General features: G+C 38.6%; 3 protein-coding genes across 5 annotated transcripts in view; 2 read left to right on the forward strand and 1 right to left on the reverse strand.

Annotated features, from left to right (window-relative positions):
- dip2bb (disco-interacting protein 2 homolog Bb) overlaps window positions 1-5,351 on the forward strand; it is a 43,790-nt gene extending 38,439 nt beyond the window's left edge. For 2 of the 3 annotated variants that reach the window (XM_030051727.1, XM_030051726.1), the window contains 2 exons: window positions 343-466; window positions 1,551-1,803. In XM_030051727.1, coding sequence (XP_029907587.1) covers window positions 343-466; window positions 1,551-1,803 — 377 coding nt within the window. Of the gene's footprint in view, window positions 1-342; window positions 467-1,550 lie in introns of all 3 variants that reach the window. The other variant, XM_030051725.1, reaches the window with a different exon arrangement.
- A 546-nt stretch (window positions 5,352-5,897) lies between these two features.
- On the forward strand, window positions 5,898-15,780 carry atf1 (activating transcription factor 1). The gene is made up of 8 exons (XM_030051651.1): window positions 5,898-6,078; window positions 6,918-7,021; window positions 8,494-8,616; window positions 8,761-8,858; window positions 8,961-9,097; window positions 11,550-11,732; window positions 13,969-14,122; window positions 14,860-15,780. Exons 2-8 carry the CDS (start codon window positions 6,923-6,925, stop codon window positions 15,002-15,004), a joined length of 939 nt encoding a protein of 312 aa, XP_029907511.1. The 5' UTR covers window positions 5,898-6,078; window positions 6,918-6,922; the 3' UTR covers window positions 15,005-15,780.
- LOC115359277 (methyltransferase-like protein 7A) lies at window positions 15,172-18,686 on the reverse strand. Its single transcript, XM_030051653.1, has 2 exons — window positions 18,134-18,686; window positions 15,172-16,519 (listed from the first exon to the last, which is right to left on the reverse strand). Exons 1-2 carry the CDS (start codon window positions 18,629-18,631, stop codon window positions 16,283-16,285), a joined length of 735 nt encoding a protein of 244 aa, XP_029907513.1. The 5' UTR covers window positions 18,632-18,686; the 3' UTR covers window positions 15,172-16,282.
- Between the last annotated feature and the right edge of the window lie 893 nt (window positions 18,687-19,579).

Raw genomic sequence — 19,579 nt, forward strand, 5'->3', positions numbered from 1 at the left:
TGATATCATAGATCATTGAATATAGATTCATAAACTGTACCAGTTTATGAGGGAATCCTGGTAGCTCAGTTTTCTAATGTGTGTACCATACAACTGTGATGTATGGGGTTCAGTGCAGCCTTGGACCTTTGATTTGCTCTCTCTTTTTTAAAGTGCGAATAGTGACATCTGGTTTCAGCACTTTAAAAAGCACATGTCTTTCCAAAGCATTCAGCTTTTTAACATTTGAAAATGAACCAAACACACTTCCAGTTACTGGCTAGCCCACACATTTTCTCTGTGAAATGTACTTTTCTATATATGTATATATTTTTTAAATTTTGAGTGTACTTCTGTGTTCAGATCGTCATGATGCCCTGTTTGTGGTTGGCTCACTGGATGAGACTTTGGAGCTGAGGGGTCTGCGTTACCACCCTATTGACATCGAGACCTCGGTGTCCCGGGCTCACCGCAGCATCGCTGAGAGGTTAGAATGCTCCTTTCTCACATATGTTATTGGTATTTTTAAGGAACAAAAGCTTGCTTAAAATTCATCACTGAAATGTCAATGCAGTCTTGACTCATTGGAGCATACTGTGATGTAAGCATGTAATTGCTTGCTTTGTTTTTGAGTTGTGTATTTATAGCGGCGAAAGGTGCCCAGAAATTAGTTACACAAAGTAAACAAAGACTCAAAGAATGTTACTGTGTGCTAACTTTTCCTTGATAGCTCTTATTTTACATTTTTGACATCAGTGGGCACAGAAAAATAAGGTGCCTAACAGTACAACACTGTGACACATTCTATATGTAGGATCACGTTTCAAGCTGAGCGGAAAACCTGTTACATGGGTAGTGACGATATGTCAAAATTCAATATCTTGCAATGCAGTAATGTGACATTATGTATTATGGGGCAGAATAAGTATTTGTGATGTGAGCTACATTTTATTAGGCTGTTGTAATCACAAATGAGATGACCCGCCTGTCACAAATTCATAAGCTGTACATTAAAATTATATTATCTTCACTTTTAAGTGACATTTTTAAATTTCTCAAATTCCATCAGGCTAGTCCCACTGCTAGAAAGACTTGTGACACAGAAAAACAAAATTCTGCTTAGTCATGCTTTGAGGTTATTTAAGTTCCATTCATTAGGCCACATTGTATCATGGTTTAATCCAATCATGACGCCCATATCACGTATTGAATTGAATGCCATCACTACCTGTTACCATGTTCTAAATTGGTGCCTTAATGTTTTGCTCCTACAAGCAATTACTAAATTTCCATCCCTGTCACTTAAGTGGCTTTTTCATGTTATGTCTTTTTGGATGCCCTTATTTTTTTTCTCCATACTGCACTGCGTTTTTGTCATCACAACTTAATTCCTTAATTTAGCACTCGGTGGATCTGAACCAGGCCACTTTCATACAGTGGGGCAGTTCTCTAAAAACAGAAAGAAAAAGATATGTGAATGACAATACAATGCGTATCCACTATGTTTCTGTCAAAGATATCTTCAGTGAACAATCATTCACCAATAATCACCCTATTCCCTCTCCTCCCAGCGCGGTGTTTACATGGACCAACCTGTTGGTGGTGGTGTCGGAGCTGTGTGGTTCGGAGCAGGATGCACTGGACCTGGTGCCTCTGATCACCAACGTGGTGCTCGAGGAGCACCACCTCATCGTGGGTGTGGTGGTCATTGTTGACCCCGGGGTTATTCCCATCAACTCCAGAGGAGAGAAGCAGCGGATGCACCTTCGGGACTCTTTTCTCGCTGATCAGCTGGATCCCATCTATGTGGCTTACAACATGTGAGGGGTCTTTGTCTTTGCTATGCGGCCAAGCTGGGCTGGCCTTGACCTGATTGGTTATCACGTACAATCTGGCTACTGGACCCTCATTATGGCACATTATGGACTACTGGCTGCACAGACAAGGCAACAGCGTAAACAATGTGAAAGAGACAGGACACTGAATCTAATGTACCTAATGTCTGGGACTGGACTGGTGTGGAGATATTCACTGTGTTTTATAGATTGAGTTTCGCCAGTGGGATAGAGGCAAGTGAACTAAACATGCCAAGACTGTCCTACTCAAACTGAAACTAAATGAGTCCTGGTTGCACTCTCTACGGGGCAGACTGGCCTGTACAACAGAACTCCTTTGAAAATCAGCTCTATATTAATGTTTCTGTGAACGTCCACCTTATTCTGTCGTGACCCCAAGCCTTTTAAGACACTCTCCCTTTTATTCTCCTAGAATATCAAAGAGCTACTGAACCTAAATTAACAACTTGAAATACTTCTAAGTGCAGTGTTCAGACAAATCCACACAAACGCACGTGCTGACCTCTCGCTCATTCTCCACTAAGTAAAGGTGCTAAATAAAAGAGGGCACATGAAAACACACCATAATACTAATCATCAGTCTCAGTCTGTGTACACTGTTTAGAAAGTTGATATAGCCCCAGTGCTATTAAAGCCAAATAGACTTTAACAACTTTTGTGTTCCGATTTATTTCCTGCCTTACAAACCTTCAGCCATACATTCCTATCTTAATTAATCTTAATTATCTTAATTAATCTATTATTAAAGGAACAAGCCAGGTTTTGGGGGATATTTGCTTTTTGTCTGTCTTATCCAGCATCAGACAAGAAGACTGATCGTTCCAAATGTAGCTGCATTTAAACCAATCTGGATCTCATCTCATATGCTTTATATTTTTAGCCGTCAAAAAGATGCAAGATGTAATGTTGAAGTAGCAGCTTTGGGGATGCCTGAAGGTGTTATTTCCCTCACTTCACATAAGCTGTGCTGGTGGCTTGTCCTCCTGGTCGTGCACCAAGCTAACTCAGTTCGCATGCAGACCGTCTCTATGTTTGTACTGGATGTACAGGGATGAAACTGATACAAATCTTCTCGTCTTGATTGTGGGTGAGAGATACCTCATAGTGAATTTCCCCAAACCTTGGTGTGTTCCTCTAATGGCTGTTGATCTATTCCCTTTTGACTTTGAATAGTGGTGGAAATCATAAATGATATCCACATGGATCAAGATTATAGAAGATCGAGGCCATATTCTGTACTGTACCTATAAAGGCCTCCGTATTTTAGATATACTGTATGTTACTGTACAGGTATTTTTTAACTGTATAAATGTATAAATGTGTGACTCATCTCTCTTAACTAAAGGTTTCCAGATAGCTAACCTAGCCGTGAGATGACAATGGTAGCAGAAAGAACGTTGTAAATAAGATTTTAACAATTTTGAAAATGATATATTCACTAATCCTAAAGCACCATTAGTCAGGATAACTATAATTATTAACATTGCACTTTCTCTAAAAAAAATGTCTATTTTATTATGAAAATGAGGCATTATTATTATTATAATGGTTCAGGAGCATATACTGTCCTGAGGAATCGTGCTTGTGGAGCTCATGAGAGTTTACCTGGAGGGCTATTGTTATGAGTGCCAGAATCTATTCTTGTAGGTTACGGAAAACTTATGAGAAAGACATCATTGTTTTGTGTTAAGAGAATGCTCAAACCAAAATGACTGTTTTCACTGTACCAGGTTATTTTGAGAAAAAAAAAAGAAGAAAAGTAAGAACAGGCCCACAACTGTTGTTCATTTAATTCCTGACATTGTATATTACATTACTAAACAGTTATGCCCTCTTACTTTTTGTATTGCATAATAGAGCGAGTCTTTGAGAGACTGACCTTCCCTTTCGTCTTCACAGTCAGAATTAATTCAAGCTGTCTAATGTCTTTGTGGAATTTTGTAATGCATCACTTTGAATACTAACTAGCGTGATATTGAAAAGGCTGTAGTCAATCGCATCAAGTCCTGATGTTTCTGGATTATTTTCTTTTGTTGAATCACTGGAACAATAAGCCTGTGTAAATGCAATTGCAAAACTGAGCCACATCTGAAATGTTTTCATTGAAAATACAGGTAGTTAGTTGTGGAAAAAAAAGAAGAAAAGAAAAAAAAAGAGGAAGACTGGAGTTAAAAATCTTTCACACTGAGATGTACTCACATATTACTGTTTTATATGCTCCCTGCAATTCTGTGCTCTCCTTGTGTTCCTTGCAATAATTTATAGGTTCATTGTAGTGGATTATTTGTCCATGATGAACCCTTATTGTTAACATGTAAATAAGTTTGTTGTTTTGTAGCGTTTTGTATTAATATTTAGATTTTAATTGTATTTCTGTCCCAATGTAACATTCATTCAAGCCAAACACAATATTAGAAGTATGTTTGATGAGAGAAGAAGTAATCTATTTTAAGATGAACTCATTGGATTATTATCCTATGAATCCCTCTGAATTAGAGCACTGTACACTGGTTGTACACACCAAGTTTGTATGGGACTTTTGTGGACCGAAGATGTTAGAAAATTCTTTATCCATATTTCATAGTTCCATAAAATGTCCTAATTTTAGTTATAAACTGGTTGAGATTTAGTTTCACCTAGTTACAATGTCCACTTAGAGAAAGGAAAGGAAAAAAATAGCATCATATCTTAGCTTTGACTTTGCATCCTAAGTTCGCAGTGGAATGTTTGCATGACTCATCCAAGCACAAAAAGAAAACAGCTTGAGGCACAAGCGGGAAAGATACTTTTTTAAGAAGACATCTATATATATAAATAAATAAATGTTTATATATATATATAAATATATATGTAAATGTATATTCAGGGAACAAAACTCTGATAACACAGGGATGGACCAGATGGTCCCTTGGTGCAATCTGTGAATAATACCCATGATAATGTAGATGTTTGTCAAAGAACTCGCATGTTATTAAGGCAGACGTTGCAAACTTAATGAGTGAAAAGAGAAGCTACCGACAACCCAGTGTCCATCTGCCATCTACCTGCTTCACTGGGAAGTCTACAAGGGCTTCCTTTGGTGTCCACTCTTTTTCTCTATGAGTTCTTACTATGCAATCCCAATGACAGTGCAGTTAAATCTCAAAGCTTGCACAGCCTGGTGAAAATATGTGATACATTTTGTAATACCTAAAAGCGAAAGATTGACTAAAATTTAACCAGTGGTGTACATAAGACTATCTTCATCTCTCTTGAGTTGTTCTATCAATACTTTGTGTATGCACTCTTGGTATGTTGTATTTTAATTCTTTGGTGAATTCAAAGCTGGTCCACGAGGGAGTGATCCACTGATGAATCCTAGATGCTAGGGAGAATTTTAACTCATATAATAAATAAGAAATACAGATGGTAGAACCCTCCCCATTTTTTCTCACTTATTTTCTATTTTGGTTTGTTGTACTTGCTGTTTTATACATTATGCAAAAGTTATGCAAAATAAAATCGTTTTACTCATTGCAGGTGTGCTGATTTTATTGACCACTTTTTAGGATAACGATGATGTAGCACTCCCAGGCACTGGAATTTAGCATACAAATGTGGGCTTATTTCATTAATTAAGCTGATTACTTTTAATTTGAGTGCCAAAATAGAAAGTTTGGGCATTCAGTGAAGGTGTGCAGTCTGTTTGAAAGTGTGTTTCAGAGTCTCCTGGTCCAAAATCAATTCCAAAATTGTCCTAACTGCATGAATAGAAGATTATGTGAATGTTTTTGAAAGGCTGGTGAGATCAGCTCCTAATGGCAAGATAATGATGGCAATACTTTCAGGAGGCACAGGCTCAAGATAATCAATGCAGATCAGGAAATCATGGGTATGTTGCAAGGTCAGTAGTGTCACACCACTTCAATTAAACAAAGACAGCATTTCGTTCAGTAAAGTATATGTCCACCACTGGCATCTCCTTATTTGGGCCTGCCTTCCCCTTCTGGAACATCTTTTCACCAATCACAAAGCCGAAAGGAAACAATTACGTCATATGTCCTTGCTCGCGAGCACCGCCCATTTCCCCTGGAAAAAAAGCGCCCAGCTATTTTTTATGGCTGACGTCTTTGTGTTTTTAGCTATTAGCCGTTCCTGCTAACAAAGTTTTCCAAGTATTTTTTCTTCTGTTTCAAAATTGTGCACACGAATTGCTATCATAAGTCCACGCTGTGAACAAGAGCAGTTACACGGGACTTGAAAGGTAAAACTTTTGGGAATGCTGAGCGGTGCTGAGGTGATCGTCTGTGTGCTCGCGGTGGTGGTAATGGCGGCTGCCGCTGCTCCGTCAACTCCTCGTCGTTTTACGAAAGGGAAGGTGTAGTTAGCTTCTAATGGCTCCCTGTATCGCTGACGTCTATTGACGCGGGTACTTGCGTGCCAGTGACAGTGTTACACATATTTGCTCATTGAGACTAAAGCGCATCCATCCTATGAACCATATTACCCGGCATCGCCCCGTAGATAGCTATAAAAGCTTTGTTTTTCAACCTTTAACATAAGTTGGTTAGTGTCCGTTTAACCTAGCTAGCATTAACTAGCAACGGCGAGCGTTAACGTTGGTAACGTTAAACTCGAGCATTCAAGCAGCGTTATCTAGGTAAACTTTAAGAGATTCATTTAGCTTGGGGATGAGTGCATTTACTGACATGAAATTGTTCATGAGGGAAAAGGTATTTGTATTCGATAAGAGTTTTAATTAATTGCATTAGCTATCAGGCCTAGGCTGTGTTCTGCAATGCAGCGTTAGTTGCATGGGCTAACAGTTGAACACCAAGGAGGAAGTCAAAATTAACTTTACCTCTAGCGAACCTATCTAGCGTTAGATCTAACTGTTAATGTTGAGAACGACGCCCTTGTGTCTTCGATTAGGCGCAAACTGCATGTAATGGGACCAGCCGATATAGTGAGGCAAGTGAACAAGCTGCCCTGGAGTGCAGCATAACTCAACCCCATCAGTGACCCCAGCCTGAAACTGGCTGACAGTCTGTGCACCAAAGTGGGACCATTGTGAAACATTAACATTGATTTATCTGTCCCCAGTGACTATGGAAGAGGTTCAGCAAGGGAGCAATGGCACAGAGTCACAGACTGTCACTATCCCCACCACCATCACAGCCTCTCAGATCTCACAGATAGCCCAACAGGTAAAACACAACATTGTTTCCCTTGCAATGTATGGCCACTTATAACAATACATGAATAAGTGCATCAGGTGTAACAGTTTATTATTGCTTTAGTAGTTCTTACTGGATTGAAACTGCTAGTCAGTTTTGTCAAAGAATGGCATGACAACTAGATGCTTACAAGTGTCCAGATTGATTTATTTTTTTTAAATACAGTACACTGTAGAGCTGCAACTAATGATTATTTACACAGTTGATTAATCTGGTGATAATTTTCTTGACTAATTGATGGGTTATTTGGTCCATAAAATGTCAAAAAAAAAAAAAAAGGAAAATGTTTATTTACAATTTATTTGCAATTTCCCACAGCTCAAGGTGACAAAATGGCTTCTTTTGTCCCAACCAACAGTCCATAACACAAAGATATTTAGTTTACTTTCATAGAGGAGTAAAGAAAACCAGAAAATAATCACATTTGAGAATCTGGAATCAGAGATTTTGTAAAGTTTCTTTCCTAAAATGAATTTAAAAATAGTTGGTGATTAATTTAATCAACTAATTGATTTGGAAATAAATAGATTATTCAGCTAATAGTTGCAGCTCTAGTATACTCATAATTAAAAGCAATAATAATAATAATAATAATAATAATTTATTGCAGTCCCCAACATGTTTAAGAGGACTATTCAGGATTTTTAGTGACCATCTAGTTGATTTGTGATCAACAGAATTAAGATCCTCCTAAGACATTGCATATTCATAGTTTCATAGCTGTGATTTTGTCTGAGTTATTTCACATTTTCACACAATGTGTGTGTGTGTGCGTGCGTGCGTGCGTGCGTGCGTGCGTGCGCACGCACACACAGGATTAAAAAAGGTCATGCATAGTTTTCTATGCCGGTACGCTAGAATTAAGCAAAGATGAAAGCTAGCTTAAAAATTAGGGCACCTTGGTCTGAAGGTTGCTAGTTCAAATCCTCATTCAGCCAAGAAATATTAATGATTAACACTCTGCAACCCAAACAAAAGGGCTCTTGAGCAAAGCACCATTCTATTCCATTGTTGCTGTTCAGGGACTACTGTTGTAATGAACAGTTTTCAGGTGCTGGCACAGCTGTAGGAATGTGAATGTGTCGCTGAAGAAGAATTAGGAGAAGTAACAACAGTAGTACTACTAGTAGAAGTAGTTGGTGGCATTAAAAGCATTCATAGTTGTTTACATAGTGTCATAGTGACAATTTGAAAAGTAATAGTTATGCTATAGTTATTAAGTCGGTGTAATAGGGATATTAGTGATAATAACCACACTTGGTTGCTAAATTGATTTTAACTGTAACAGCAGATGGCAAATTACTTGGAAGTCTGCATACCTCACCAACGGGTTTGCTGTGTTCACAGGCATGCACTTGTTGTCAAACATATCAGTTGAGTCTCAAAGCACAAGAACAGCTTGCATAACATGTATTTGAAATAGCCTTTGGATTTTTGTTTAGATGTCGCTGGGCGGTTCTGCTGTGACTGTGGTGCAGCTCCCAGGAGGTCAGTTTCAAGTTCAAGGAGTGATCCAGTCTGCCCAGTCATCAGTCATCCAGTCCCCTCAGATGCCGGCTACACGGGTGAGACCAGCTTCCTTGAACTGAAGCACTATAATATCACAGCCCGTGTCCGATTAATCTTTCTAGATTCTGTTCATAAACTGTCCCATTGTCAAATTAGATATTTTTAAGTGCTCTCTCTGAATTCACGTCTGTTTTTTGTAGGGTCAGGACACAGACAGTGAAGATTCACAAGACTCATCAGACAGTGGAGCTGCAGCCCAAAAAACCAGAGAGATACTGGCAAGACGACCCTCATACAGGTAGACCATTAAAACAAAAACACACACTCACACACACACAAATAAAACACAGGCTTGTTGAACTGGATAATGACCATGAGACCCTCCACTTTTATCTTGTAGGAAGATCCTAAATGATCTTTCATCTGAGGAAGTGACATCACACACTGAGGGAAAGGATGAAAACCCTGCCTCCACAGGGGTGACAGGTGTTACTGTTCCCACCACCCCAATCTACCAGACCAGCAGCGGCCAGTACAGTATGAACAATTCCTTTCTATACCACATACACTAATTCAGTGGTTCCCAAAGTGGGATGTAGGGTCCTTGAGGGAGTCTGAGGGAGTCCTCAGCAAAATGTGGGATGGAATGAAGTGCATGTTTTCGATTTGCTGCAAAAAAGTAACAGAGAACGAATACAATTTTTTAAAAATATGGTTTCACTCTCTCAATAGTTGGCTCTCCAGCAGTGAGATGGAAATGTGTTCCTGCTTTAGATAATATAACAAAGTTTTTCCAGAATTTATACTCACTGCCGAAAGAAAACAGCATATTTTCAAGGACTGTATAACTTGAAAAATGTAGCATAATATAATTAAACTTGAGTTTGTTTACATCATTAGTGAACAAAAATCATGCTCCCTGCAGTTTTAGTGTTGAGACTATGTCTAATGTTGGGGTCCTGTGGAATTAGCCAAATTTAAAATCTGTGTTGAATCCGCATGGCAATGAGTCATTTGTGTTAGCCAAAACAATGCCTAAAGTGTTCCCTATAAAAGGCCATGAAATGTGTCTTGGTTAGTTAATTATGCCAAGATTGTTAAGAGACAAACCTTAGAGTGCTTTAGGCCTCTTGGAGACTGAAGTTACAGCCAGACAAGTACACACAGTGCACTGTGATTTGGAGTCCATTTATTGCACTATTCGCCTGCTGAATAAATGACGAAGGTGTACAGGGATTGCCAGTGACCAGTGAAGATCAGCATGACTGAGGTCACCAGGGTGTCCAGTACATCAGGAGCCCGGTTTGATCCATAAGGAGACGCTGTGTTTTTTGAAAGCTATAGGAGGCCATATTTACTGCTGAGCTCAGAGGGAGTTATGAAGTTAAGAAACCTAACAGAAGGAATTTCAGACATCATGAACTACTCCCATCTTGTGAGTTTAAGGCTGGACCCCATATACACCTCTGTAGCTACAGTCACAAACTATCACAGACTATTATTGATTATTGTTCACAAATTAGTTGTTCCACATGTATGAAAATCTGTTTAATATTGTACAAAAATTATATGTGAAATTAGTTAAGTGTTACATTTCTTTTGGCAGTGGGTTTATTAAATCCAATTGGTGGTCTCTATTATTAGAAGCTGGAAACAGCTAGTGCAATATGGAAGGCTAGTAAAACATTTGCCTTTATATGTTGTTAAGTTCAGTGTAAGCCCACATACTGCCACTCAAGTTCACCGGAAGCTACTTCACCCACGTTGCATCATTTCTGTATCACGTACTCACCGTGTGCTGCCTTAAATGTATGATGAAGAAAGCTCTACTTGCAAGTAGGGCTGAACAATTAATGGAAACATTATCGAAATCTCAACATCCAAATCACAAGAGCTGCCTTTTTTTTTTTTTTTTTTTGCTAAAGGTAAAATGAGACAAAACATCTCTGTAAATAAAGTCTTATGGAGCTTCAGAGATGCCCTGGCCTCCAAATTGTAGGCTACTTTACAAATGCAAGAAAACACGTTTGCTTGCTTCACACCCCCGCAAAAATCACACCATCATCATTTTAATGGCTCTGTCAGTGAAAAAATTAAACTGATAATGCAAAAATTATTATTCCTACTAAATTAGGGAATCATATCACAGTCACAACAGCTGTAAAATTAATTGCAGTATGACTTTTTTTTAACACCATATTGTTCAGTGCTACCTGCAAGCCTTAATGATAAACTCATTTTCCAAAAACGCCAGCCATCTCTGATCCAGTGGAAAAAATTCGGTCTGTAACAGACTTTTTTCATTGCAGCCATTTTGACATGAAATGGAAGGTCAAACTCAGGTGTTACCAGTGATACTAATTAAGGTTGTGTTCCATGTAGATCTAACAGAGCCAGGCTTCTGCTGCTTTGCATGTAGGCTCTGCTTCATTAATGGAACAGAACCTTAATTCATTTCATCAGTCACACCTGTGTTTACCTGCTACTTCTTGTCAAAATGGCTGCTGTGAAAAAGGTCTGTTCCATGATTTTACAACAGTAAAATGCTATCAAAAGTTCCCTTTTAAAAAGCTAACACTTGTCATCCAGTGTAATCCAAGTCTCTGATATCCAGTCATATACTTAGTATTTCCCAAACATGTATTTTTATTCAAATATTGCTACATAGACCACTTTCACAGAATCCTCTAATATGCAGTTATGAAGTGTGCGTGCAGAAGTGAGTGCGTTTGACTGGACAAGCTACTTGGATGCGCTTGTGCACGCATGTTTCAGTACATGAGTGCATATCAAAGACTTAGGCTAGATTATACTTCATGATGAGTGTGAGCCCAAATTTTGCCATTGGATCAGAGATGGCTGGCGTTTTTGGAATATAAGTTTTCCAATGAAAGCTTGGGAGTAAAGCTGCCTTTGTCAGAAGTTGAGGGGGGTAAATGGTGAGTACTTGATAGTATTCCTTCTGATGTTATCTCTGTGTTTATTCTAGTCACTATAGCCCCTAATGGCACGATCCAGCTGGCCACTCCTGGGTCCGAAGGCATTCAGGGAATACAGACTCTCACCATGGCTAACTCTGGTGCAGCCCAGCCAAGCACCGCCATCCTTCAGTATGCCCAGACACCTGATGGTCAGCAGATTCTCGTGCCTAGCAACCAGGTGGTTGTACAAGGTGAGAAAGATATGGCATGTTGTAAGTAAGCTAATACTGCCTACTAATGCAGGCATTTTCTTTTGGTCGCAGCACCATCAGGAGGCCAACTGGATTGCAGGGCAAGGTCAAAACAGTGTGTTACGGTTTCATTACGTAGTTCCACCAGGATGATTTATTTGCAGTTATGGAGTGGAGTCACTTTTTGTCAGAGTTCAGCATTTTTAGAAGCCTTTCGTTACTGTGTACTTGTTAAGCAACCTCTGAGGACATATGTGAGGTGAGCAAATTTAAATTGACACATTTTCTCTAAGTTTTTAAATAATTCTATTCAGGGTTTGTATGAATTTTTAAAAAAGAAATGTTTACATTTGTCATTAATTAGTCGGTTTTATTGGCAGCACATACTAGATTTAGATTTTATTCTCAAAATTGCCTAGTCATGAGCTAAAATGAACTGATATTTAGAACATCAGTTTATATTCTGAAGCAACCAACAACTGCTATTTAGCAAGCAGTGTTAGGCTTCTATTGGTTACTTGCTTCAGTAGATCACTTTGCTCACTGTTGGCAGAGTAGAAATGAGGTTGAAGGAATTTTAATCGTCCTCACATGAAGCTTACAGTGTGAAGACACTCAGTGAATTGTGTTTGAGTTAACTTTCCAACTACTTAGTCTAGTGCCCATTCAAAACCTGCTAGTTTGGAAGGGGCTGATCGCTTGGCCTCCAGTATTGCTGCTTGCAGCTTTGTGGAGAACCGCTCATGCAAACAGCTTCACATTCAACAATGCAGCTCCTTGAGTCCTCAGCAATACATCTGCCAAGTGTGAAGTTGATTAGACAAATAGTTTTCAAAAAAATAGACAGAAAAGGGCAGACAGAGACTTACTCTTAATTTGCACCCATGTTCTGTAGCCTACACATTTTGTTTGGCAGATATAATATTATGTCCTATTTATTTATTTTCTGGTAGGCACAGCTTGCAGACTGAAAGACATAAAAAGGCTGGTGGAACTTCCAGCACGATACAATTTGAAGTTAAAGTGTTGTCCATGTAATGAGCCAGTAACTTAAATAACTCACTGAATAGATGACTTCTGTAAGATAACTTAACGTCATGGATGTGGTCAACTTCATAACAGTTTTGGTTGTATTTTAGGCTTATGTTGGATATCTTGGCTTTCCGAATGATTGGATTCGCTCGAAAACTCCACCAGCCCATGCCAGTGTAGGATGCTCAGTTAGATAGGTCTTCTTATGACAAGTATCAGGAATTATTACTAACCACTTATAAGAGTCACAGTGGTCTAAGCACACTTATACAGTTATAAATTCAAAGGCAGGCAGATCTTTCCAATTAGGGATCAGTTTTTCCCACATATACTCAACAACCTGCAATAAATAAAACACACTTTATTACAAACTTCTGCTGCTTTTTACAAACTACCAACTACGTTATATGCAATATATATGATTTGACAAGATTATGAACAACCAACTACCATGCACTTGAACTATCAGCACTGAATAAGGCTGGACGTTGATTTAGGAAGGTTTTAGAAAAATGTATTCATTGCCAATTGTGAATGGCGCTGCGTCATAAATAAAACACCAGGGGATTTTTATTCAGAGACTGTCTCAGGCTATAAGTAACAGATGTCAGTCAGGTGCGGAGTGGGAGAATAGAGGTGTGAGAGACCATTTGGCTCCAAAAAGGTGAGAGGGCACCTTTTTTTGGTGTAAGGCTGATAGGGAGGCATTGATTTGATGGGGAAAGGCATATGGATGATTGCAGCCCATCAAACTCAACCTCAAAGAGAGTCAGCTGCATCAGGCCAGCTGAGTTGTTCCTGCACTGGTTTTGGTGACCTTACCTCACAGTGGTTACAGAAACACAAAGATGGTTTTAAGAGCCAATAATGGTTACTTTATTGTCTGTTTTCACAGCTAGTCACACAATTCACACAATAGCCAGCAGCCTAGAGGTCTGCACTCACTGCTGTGTAACAAGTGGCAAGCTGGTACGTCCAACTGGAGCGCACCTATAGCTAAATGTAATCCTGTGAATGAATGAATGAGTGAATGAGTTTCACCTACAGTTCATAAAGAGGCTTCACATCTAAAAAAAAAAAAATATTTGGTGTATCCCAAGCAAAATAACACCTCTCCTGGTATAATGTCTCTCAAATCATACATGCTATGTGGCAGGACTGTCGTGAGTTCCTGTGATCCTGGAAATGTCGTCTTTTCTCTCAGGTGCAGGGGGAGAGGTGCAGACATACCAGATTCGCACAGCGCCCACATCCAGCTCCCTGCCTCAGACTGTAGTTATGACCTCTCCTGTGGCACTGTCTCAGACTAAGAGTGACGACCCAACAATGAAGAGAGAAATCCGCCTCGCAAAAAACAGGTACATATATTGTGTATATCTGAGCTTTTAAAATGAATCAGTTGGAAAAATTACTGTTCCTTTCATTCGTGGGCTGATGTGTTTGGGGATGGCAATCTTTGATAACATGAACATCATTTTTCATCTGAAACTTTGCTTAAACAGGCTATACATTATTTAAAGAAACTTTACAGCATTTCTGCTTTATTAGATGACATACATTTAAAGGATAAACTGATGAAAGCGTAAGGATGTAATCCAGCAAAGTTCATGACCAAATTTTAAACCCTCATAGCTTGTTTCTCAGCCCACTCAGATGGCCATGATGGCCCTAAAGTAACTTTTGAATTTAAATGGCACTTAAAATACTGTCCAAATGGGAAACTATAAATCAGTTTCAAACTTAATAGACAAATAGATAACCCTTTTTTCTTCAATCCACCCATTATCAAACATTTTTGTCACTTTTGTTGAAATGTTACAACCAGATATATGCTGACAACAGGAAAAAAATCTGGATCAGCTATGAAGTCAAATGGGTCCGTCAGTCAAAAACCTCCACCTCTTCTTCATAAAAAAAAAAAACTCCAGTATAACTTAGGTCCTGTGTGCTAATTGTGTTTTTTTCCACTTTGCTTGCTTGGCTTATACAGGCTCCAGAACACTTCTAATTACTTATTGCCTATCTACAATTAATTTTCATTGCATAATCTTCTTAACAAGACTGACTCATCACTACTTTTTTGTTGCTCCCTCAGGGAGGCAGCCCGTGAATGTCGCCGGAAGAAAAAGGAATATGTTAAATGTCTGGAAAACCGTGTGGCTGTTCTAGAGAACCAGAACAAGACCCTGATTGAAGAACTCAAAACGTTAAAGGACCTGTATTGTGTTAAAACAGGATAAGCTGTTTGATGAGAAGTTGAGCAGTGAGACTTAATATGGCTACAGCACAGCACCGCTCTGCCATTTGGACATCAAGGAGTTTTCTGGGAACACCTTTCATTTCTGGAATGAGGCTGAAATCCTCCAGTTTTTTTTTTTTTTTTGTTTGTTTTTTTGTTTTGTTTTTTTTATTCTGTTTGATACAAAAGTGATGGCCATTAAAATACCCTTATAAAAGACATGAATGAGAAATTGGCTGTTTTTTCACCTCCTGTTTTTTAGATTTGCTAATGCTGTAATGTTTATACTTGTGTATATTTTGAATACATGGAAGGTTTGAATTTGTAAGCTTTATCAGTGACCTTCAATTTCTAATTGTCCCTTTCCCTCTTTGCCTCTTAGAATGAGCTTATTTTCTCATGTTTTTAAAAAATCTTGCTGTAGGAATCTTTTTTAATCTTCTAACAGCATCTGCAGAATTTTGACTGTATGATTACTATAAAGATGTAATTCCTGTTTATTATGTGAACCAGCAATTCCCCCTTATTCCCCCTTGAGGAGATGTTACAATTGTCATTCCTTATTTTCGTGCAATGGAATATAAAGGGTATTAGATATGATGTCATTGAGTACGGCTAGATTGGTTGTTACCTGGCTGTTACTTAGACAATCAGGGAAAAAGCACAGTGTCCAGGTAATATTTATTTTGTACATCTTGGGAGGGGTGGGGGTGAGGAGCAAACAAAGTGTATGAAATGTTGCTGATTCTGTAAGCAAATAAATATATTTTCACTCTACATTTGCCATATGACTCATTTGATTTTGTAAGGTATAGATAGACCCTAGAGATTGTATACACTCACCAGTTTGGGGCTATGACTCTTCTCAAATTATATTTAAAAAAAAAAAAAAAGTATATGTATAAAAGGTCATTTATACTATATGCACAATTATAATTGTGCTAATGATTTATAATGGGAAATGTGCATGGTGGTGTACCCAGTGCTTTATAAATCTGAGTGCAAGATCAAGTGTTCAAGTGTGACTTGATGTCCACAAGCTTTTAGTGGTTCTGAATTTATGAAAATGTTACTACATGAATCCCTTAGATTGACAATTACACCCTTTGTATTAGGTAACAACCATTTTTCCTTTTCTTTTTGTATTATTGTCAGTAATAGCCAGTTATGATAGCCTTTGCTCTATGTGCAAAATAATTTCTAATTATATTGTTTTTGTGAGTGCTTTAGTATGTGCTCTTGTTCTTCCCATAAGTCTGCAATATTATTCTCACCCTTTTCACTTGACTGCATATCCCAAGATGTGTGGTTTTATCATGCTAGTGACCTGTGGGGCCTCAATGTGTTTGATGTGAAGCTCTGAGAAGCCAGCAGCCTCTATATCCTTCCATGTTGTTCTGGTGATCATGCATCCATCTCCAAGGTAGTACCACACTGGCTGCAGAACATGCTGGAAGAAATATGTCCAAGAAGAGGGATCTCCAACAACATGCTCCAGAAAGTAAAAGGCTCCACCCTACAACAGAGAGGGAGCAAAAACAGATTACTACATGTTTAATCAGTGAACGTAACTTTGCTGTTGGAGTGCTGCACTGTAAATTTTCCCCCCTCGCTGTTTAAGTCATGAGACAGGACAGCCGAGTCATTTTTGTATTCAAACAGTTTTTCATTTCTTTAAATAGCAGCTCATAGTAAAGGAGTGGCAGGGGAAATGAATGAAACTGGGCAATAGGGGAATAACAATAGCAACATCATTAACCTAAAGTAAGTACAATAACTTTGCACATTATGACTGAGCTTACTGTGTAGATCATGTAAATATCCAACCAATCAAAACTATTTTATAAGTATCAGTGAGAACCATTGAAAGCAGTAACTTGAGGTGTTTATGGTCTTAATAAGGACAGTGAGATTGGACTGGTGCAGGGCAAGTTGTGTGTAATGCAAAATCTACCCCATTCCTCAGATTACTCAAACTGCATCAAATAATGGAATAAGATTTGAGATATAAACTAACTTTTTCACATACACAATTACAGTAACGTAGTCCAATTGTCAGAATCTGTCAAGTATAATATTCCATAAACATTATGGACATGGAATTGTTGTAGTGTCTGCTAAACTGATTATTTGCTTGTCAGATGAAACTTGAGCTTATCAATGGGGAGTTTTGTCACAGCTTGGTGGTTAATATAATATGTGCCACAATATCAGAGAATGGTGTGAGTGCATACATTCCCATCATTAGGCCATACAATACCCAACATCTCCTCACTTTCTTGGAAACCATTTACAGTAACCTAATCCCTCAGAATGAGTTCATTTTTGTAAGCAATAATGTAAGCTTCCACCACAAGAATGTCCTCAGGGAATAGTTTGGTGTCCACCGAAGGATGCTGATGGACTTCCTCCCACCATATTCTGCACTCTTGGATCTAACTGCGGAACACTTTTCTACATTAGAGATGATATCTATGATCTCAATTTTTATGTTACCAGCAGCCACAAGACAAAATGTTACTTGCTGCAGTGGATGCTAATGTGATGACATAGCCAAAGCTTGCAGGGGATGGTTACCATGCATTGCAGGGGAAAACTAATCAGGTGTGAGAAGGATGACAACCTGTGGCCAGACAGACAAGAGCAACAGGATGTGGATCAAGTCTATACTATACTGTAAATTTGGTTTCATCAATCCATCAATCTTTTGTATTTATGTATTTTTTGTACTATATAATGGTATTTTTCTCTTTACCATGTTGTAAAACCATTACTGTTATGGTAAATAGTGAACAAAAAATCTTAACACCCCTTAAATGTCTCAACCAGCAGTCCCTTTATGTGACAGGAGGAAGAACATATCTAACTATCTATCTTTAAGAGCAAAAATGTGCACATATGCAACAATACAGTTTATATATGACTTTCAAACAATGACAATACAATAAAATGTATACTCAAGATCAGCTGTTGACATGACTCATCAGATCAGTGCAGCTTTACACTGCTAACACCCAGTTTGTTGTTGTTGTTGTTGTTGTTGTTGTTGTTGTTGTTGTTGTTGTTGTTGTTGTTGTTGTTTAATCATGTGCGTCCCATTGCCCCCCACTGGCAGCATGTGGAGACTCACCGTTTTGAGAATGCGCCGCGCCTCCCTCAGCACCTGCTGCACGTCGCTGACGGAGCACAGGACCAAAGTGCAGACAACAACGTCCACAGATTCGTCCTCTATCCCCTTCATGTCCTCCCCGGAGACCACTACAAACTGCTCATAGGTCAAGTGCTGATTTGCCTGCATGCTCATCTGCAGGTACTTCTCAAAGTGCGGGTTGGGGTCAGTGCAGATCACCGTGCAGCCGTCCGGGTAGAATTTAAAGTTCGCCCCGCTGCCGCAGCCGATCTCCAGCAGGCGAAGTGTGCCGTCCGTGTTAGTGAACCTATGGATATTTCGGAAAACTTCTCTCTTAATTTCGTGCATTTTCACGTTGTAGGAAGATGTTATGTTGTAGGCGAGCAATGGAAACAGACGTTTGTAGAAGGCGCACAAACCCAGCATCTTCATGATCCGGAAGGGCAGAGTTAACCCCAAAAAAAGAAGTCTGCATAATTTCAAGAGGTGATGCCACATATTCCGTGTGCATCCGTGCAAATTATGTCGTGCAAAGCCTTGCCGACCTCTATATGAGAGACAGGTGACTTCAGAGGATCAAAAGATTACACTGTAAGCGTCATCTTGCCAGGTCGCGTTTTGTCCTCACGATGGCGCCACTAGGCCTTATGAAAATGAAACTAGTGCGTCAGTGACATATACACCAGAAGTTTTTTCAAAAACTTCAAATAACAGGTATAAAAATAATTGACTTTTGTTCTACTAACTCTCATCTTTATAGAAACATATGTTGTTTTTAGATTTTCAGTTGGAATCAGAATTTATGTGACAATTTGTTGTATTAGTGCCTAAAATCATCATATAGTGTGACATGAAAATAATGGTATATAAAATGAAAATGGATTATACCTTTAAGTTACTCACTGTATCAAAGTCCTTTATCATAACTAAACTGTGATCCATTTTAGTTTTGTGAAAATTAATTAAATTTGTGTATTATTTCTAAATCATCGCTCAATGTGAGACCTATGTCGTCGGTCTTTCAACATATTTTATATTTATTGTGACAAACCTTGCCATAAAATTATACAAAATATTTGACTCTTGCTGATACTATTTTCTATGTATTCCATGCACATTTTCAGGTTTTATCATTAATAAAGATATGTTATTTTCACAATTTGGAATGTCACACCAAATGATGTAGTGTCACACCATTTGATCATGTCACCATGTGTCAATGCAAACCATGTATTAACCTACCTGGTGAGTACTGATCACTCATATGGCAGGAAATATTTAACCACTCATAACTGCTGGAGGGTAATATTCAAATTTTATTGATTGATTTGATATATAGGCAAGGCAAGGCAAGTTTATTTGTATAGCACAATTCAACACAAGGTAATTCAAAGTACTTTACAGAGACATTAAAATCAACAACAAGTAATTTATAGTAATATAACA

The sequence above is a fragment of the Myripristis murdjan genome, chromosome 5, assembly GCF_902150065.1.
Source record: "Myripristis murdjan chromosome 5, fMyrMur1.1, whole genome shotgun sequence".
In the NCBI taxonomy this organism is placed as follows: domain Eukaryota; kingdom Metazoa; phylum Chordata; class Actinopteri; order Holocentriformes; family Holocentridae; genus Myripristis; species Myripristis murdjan.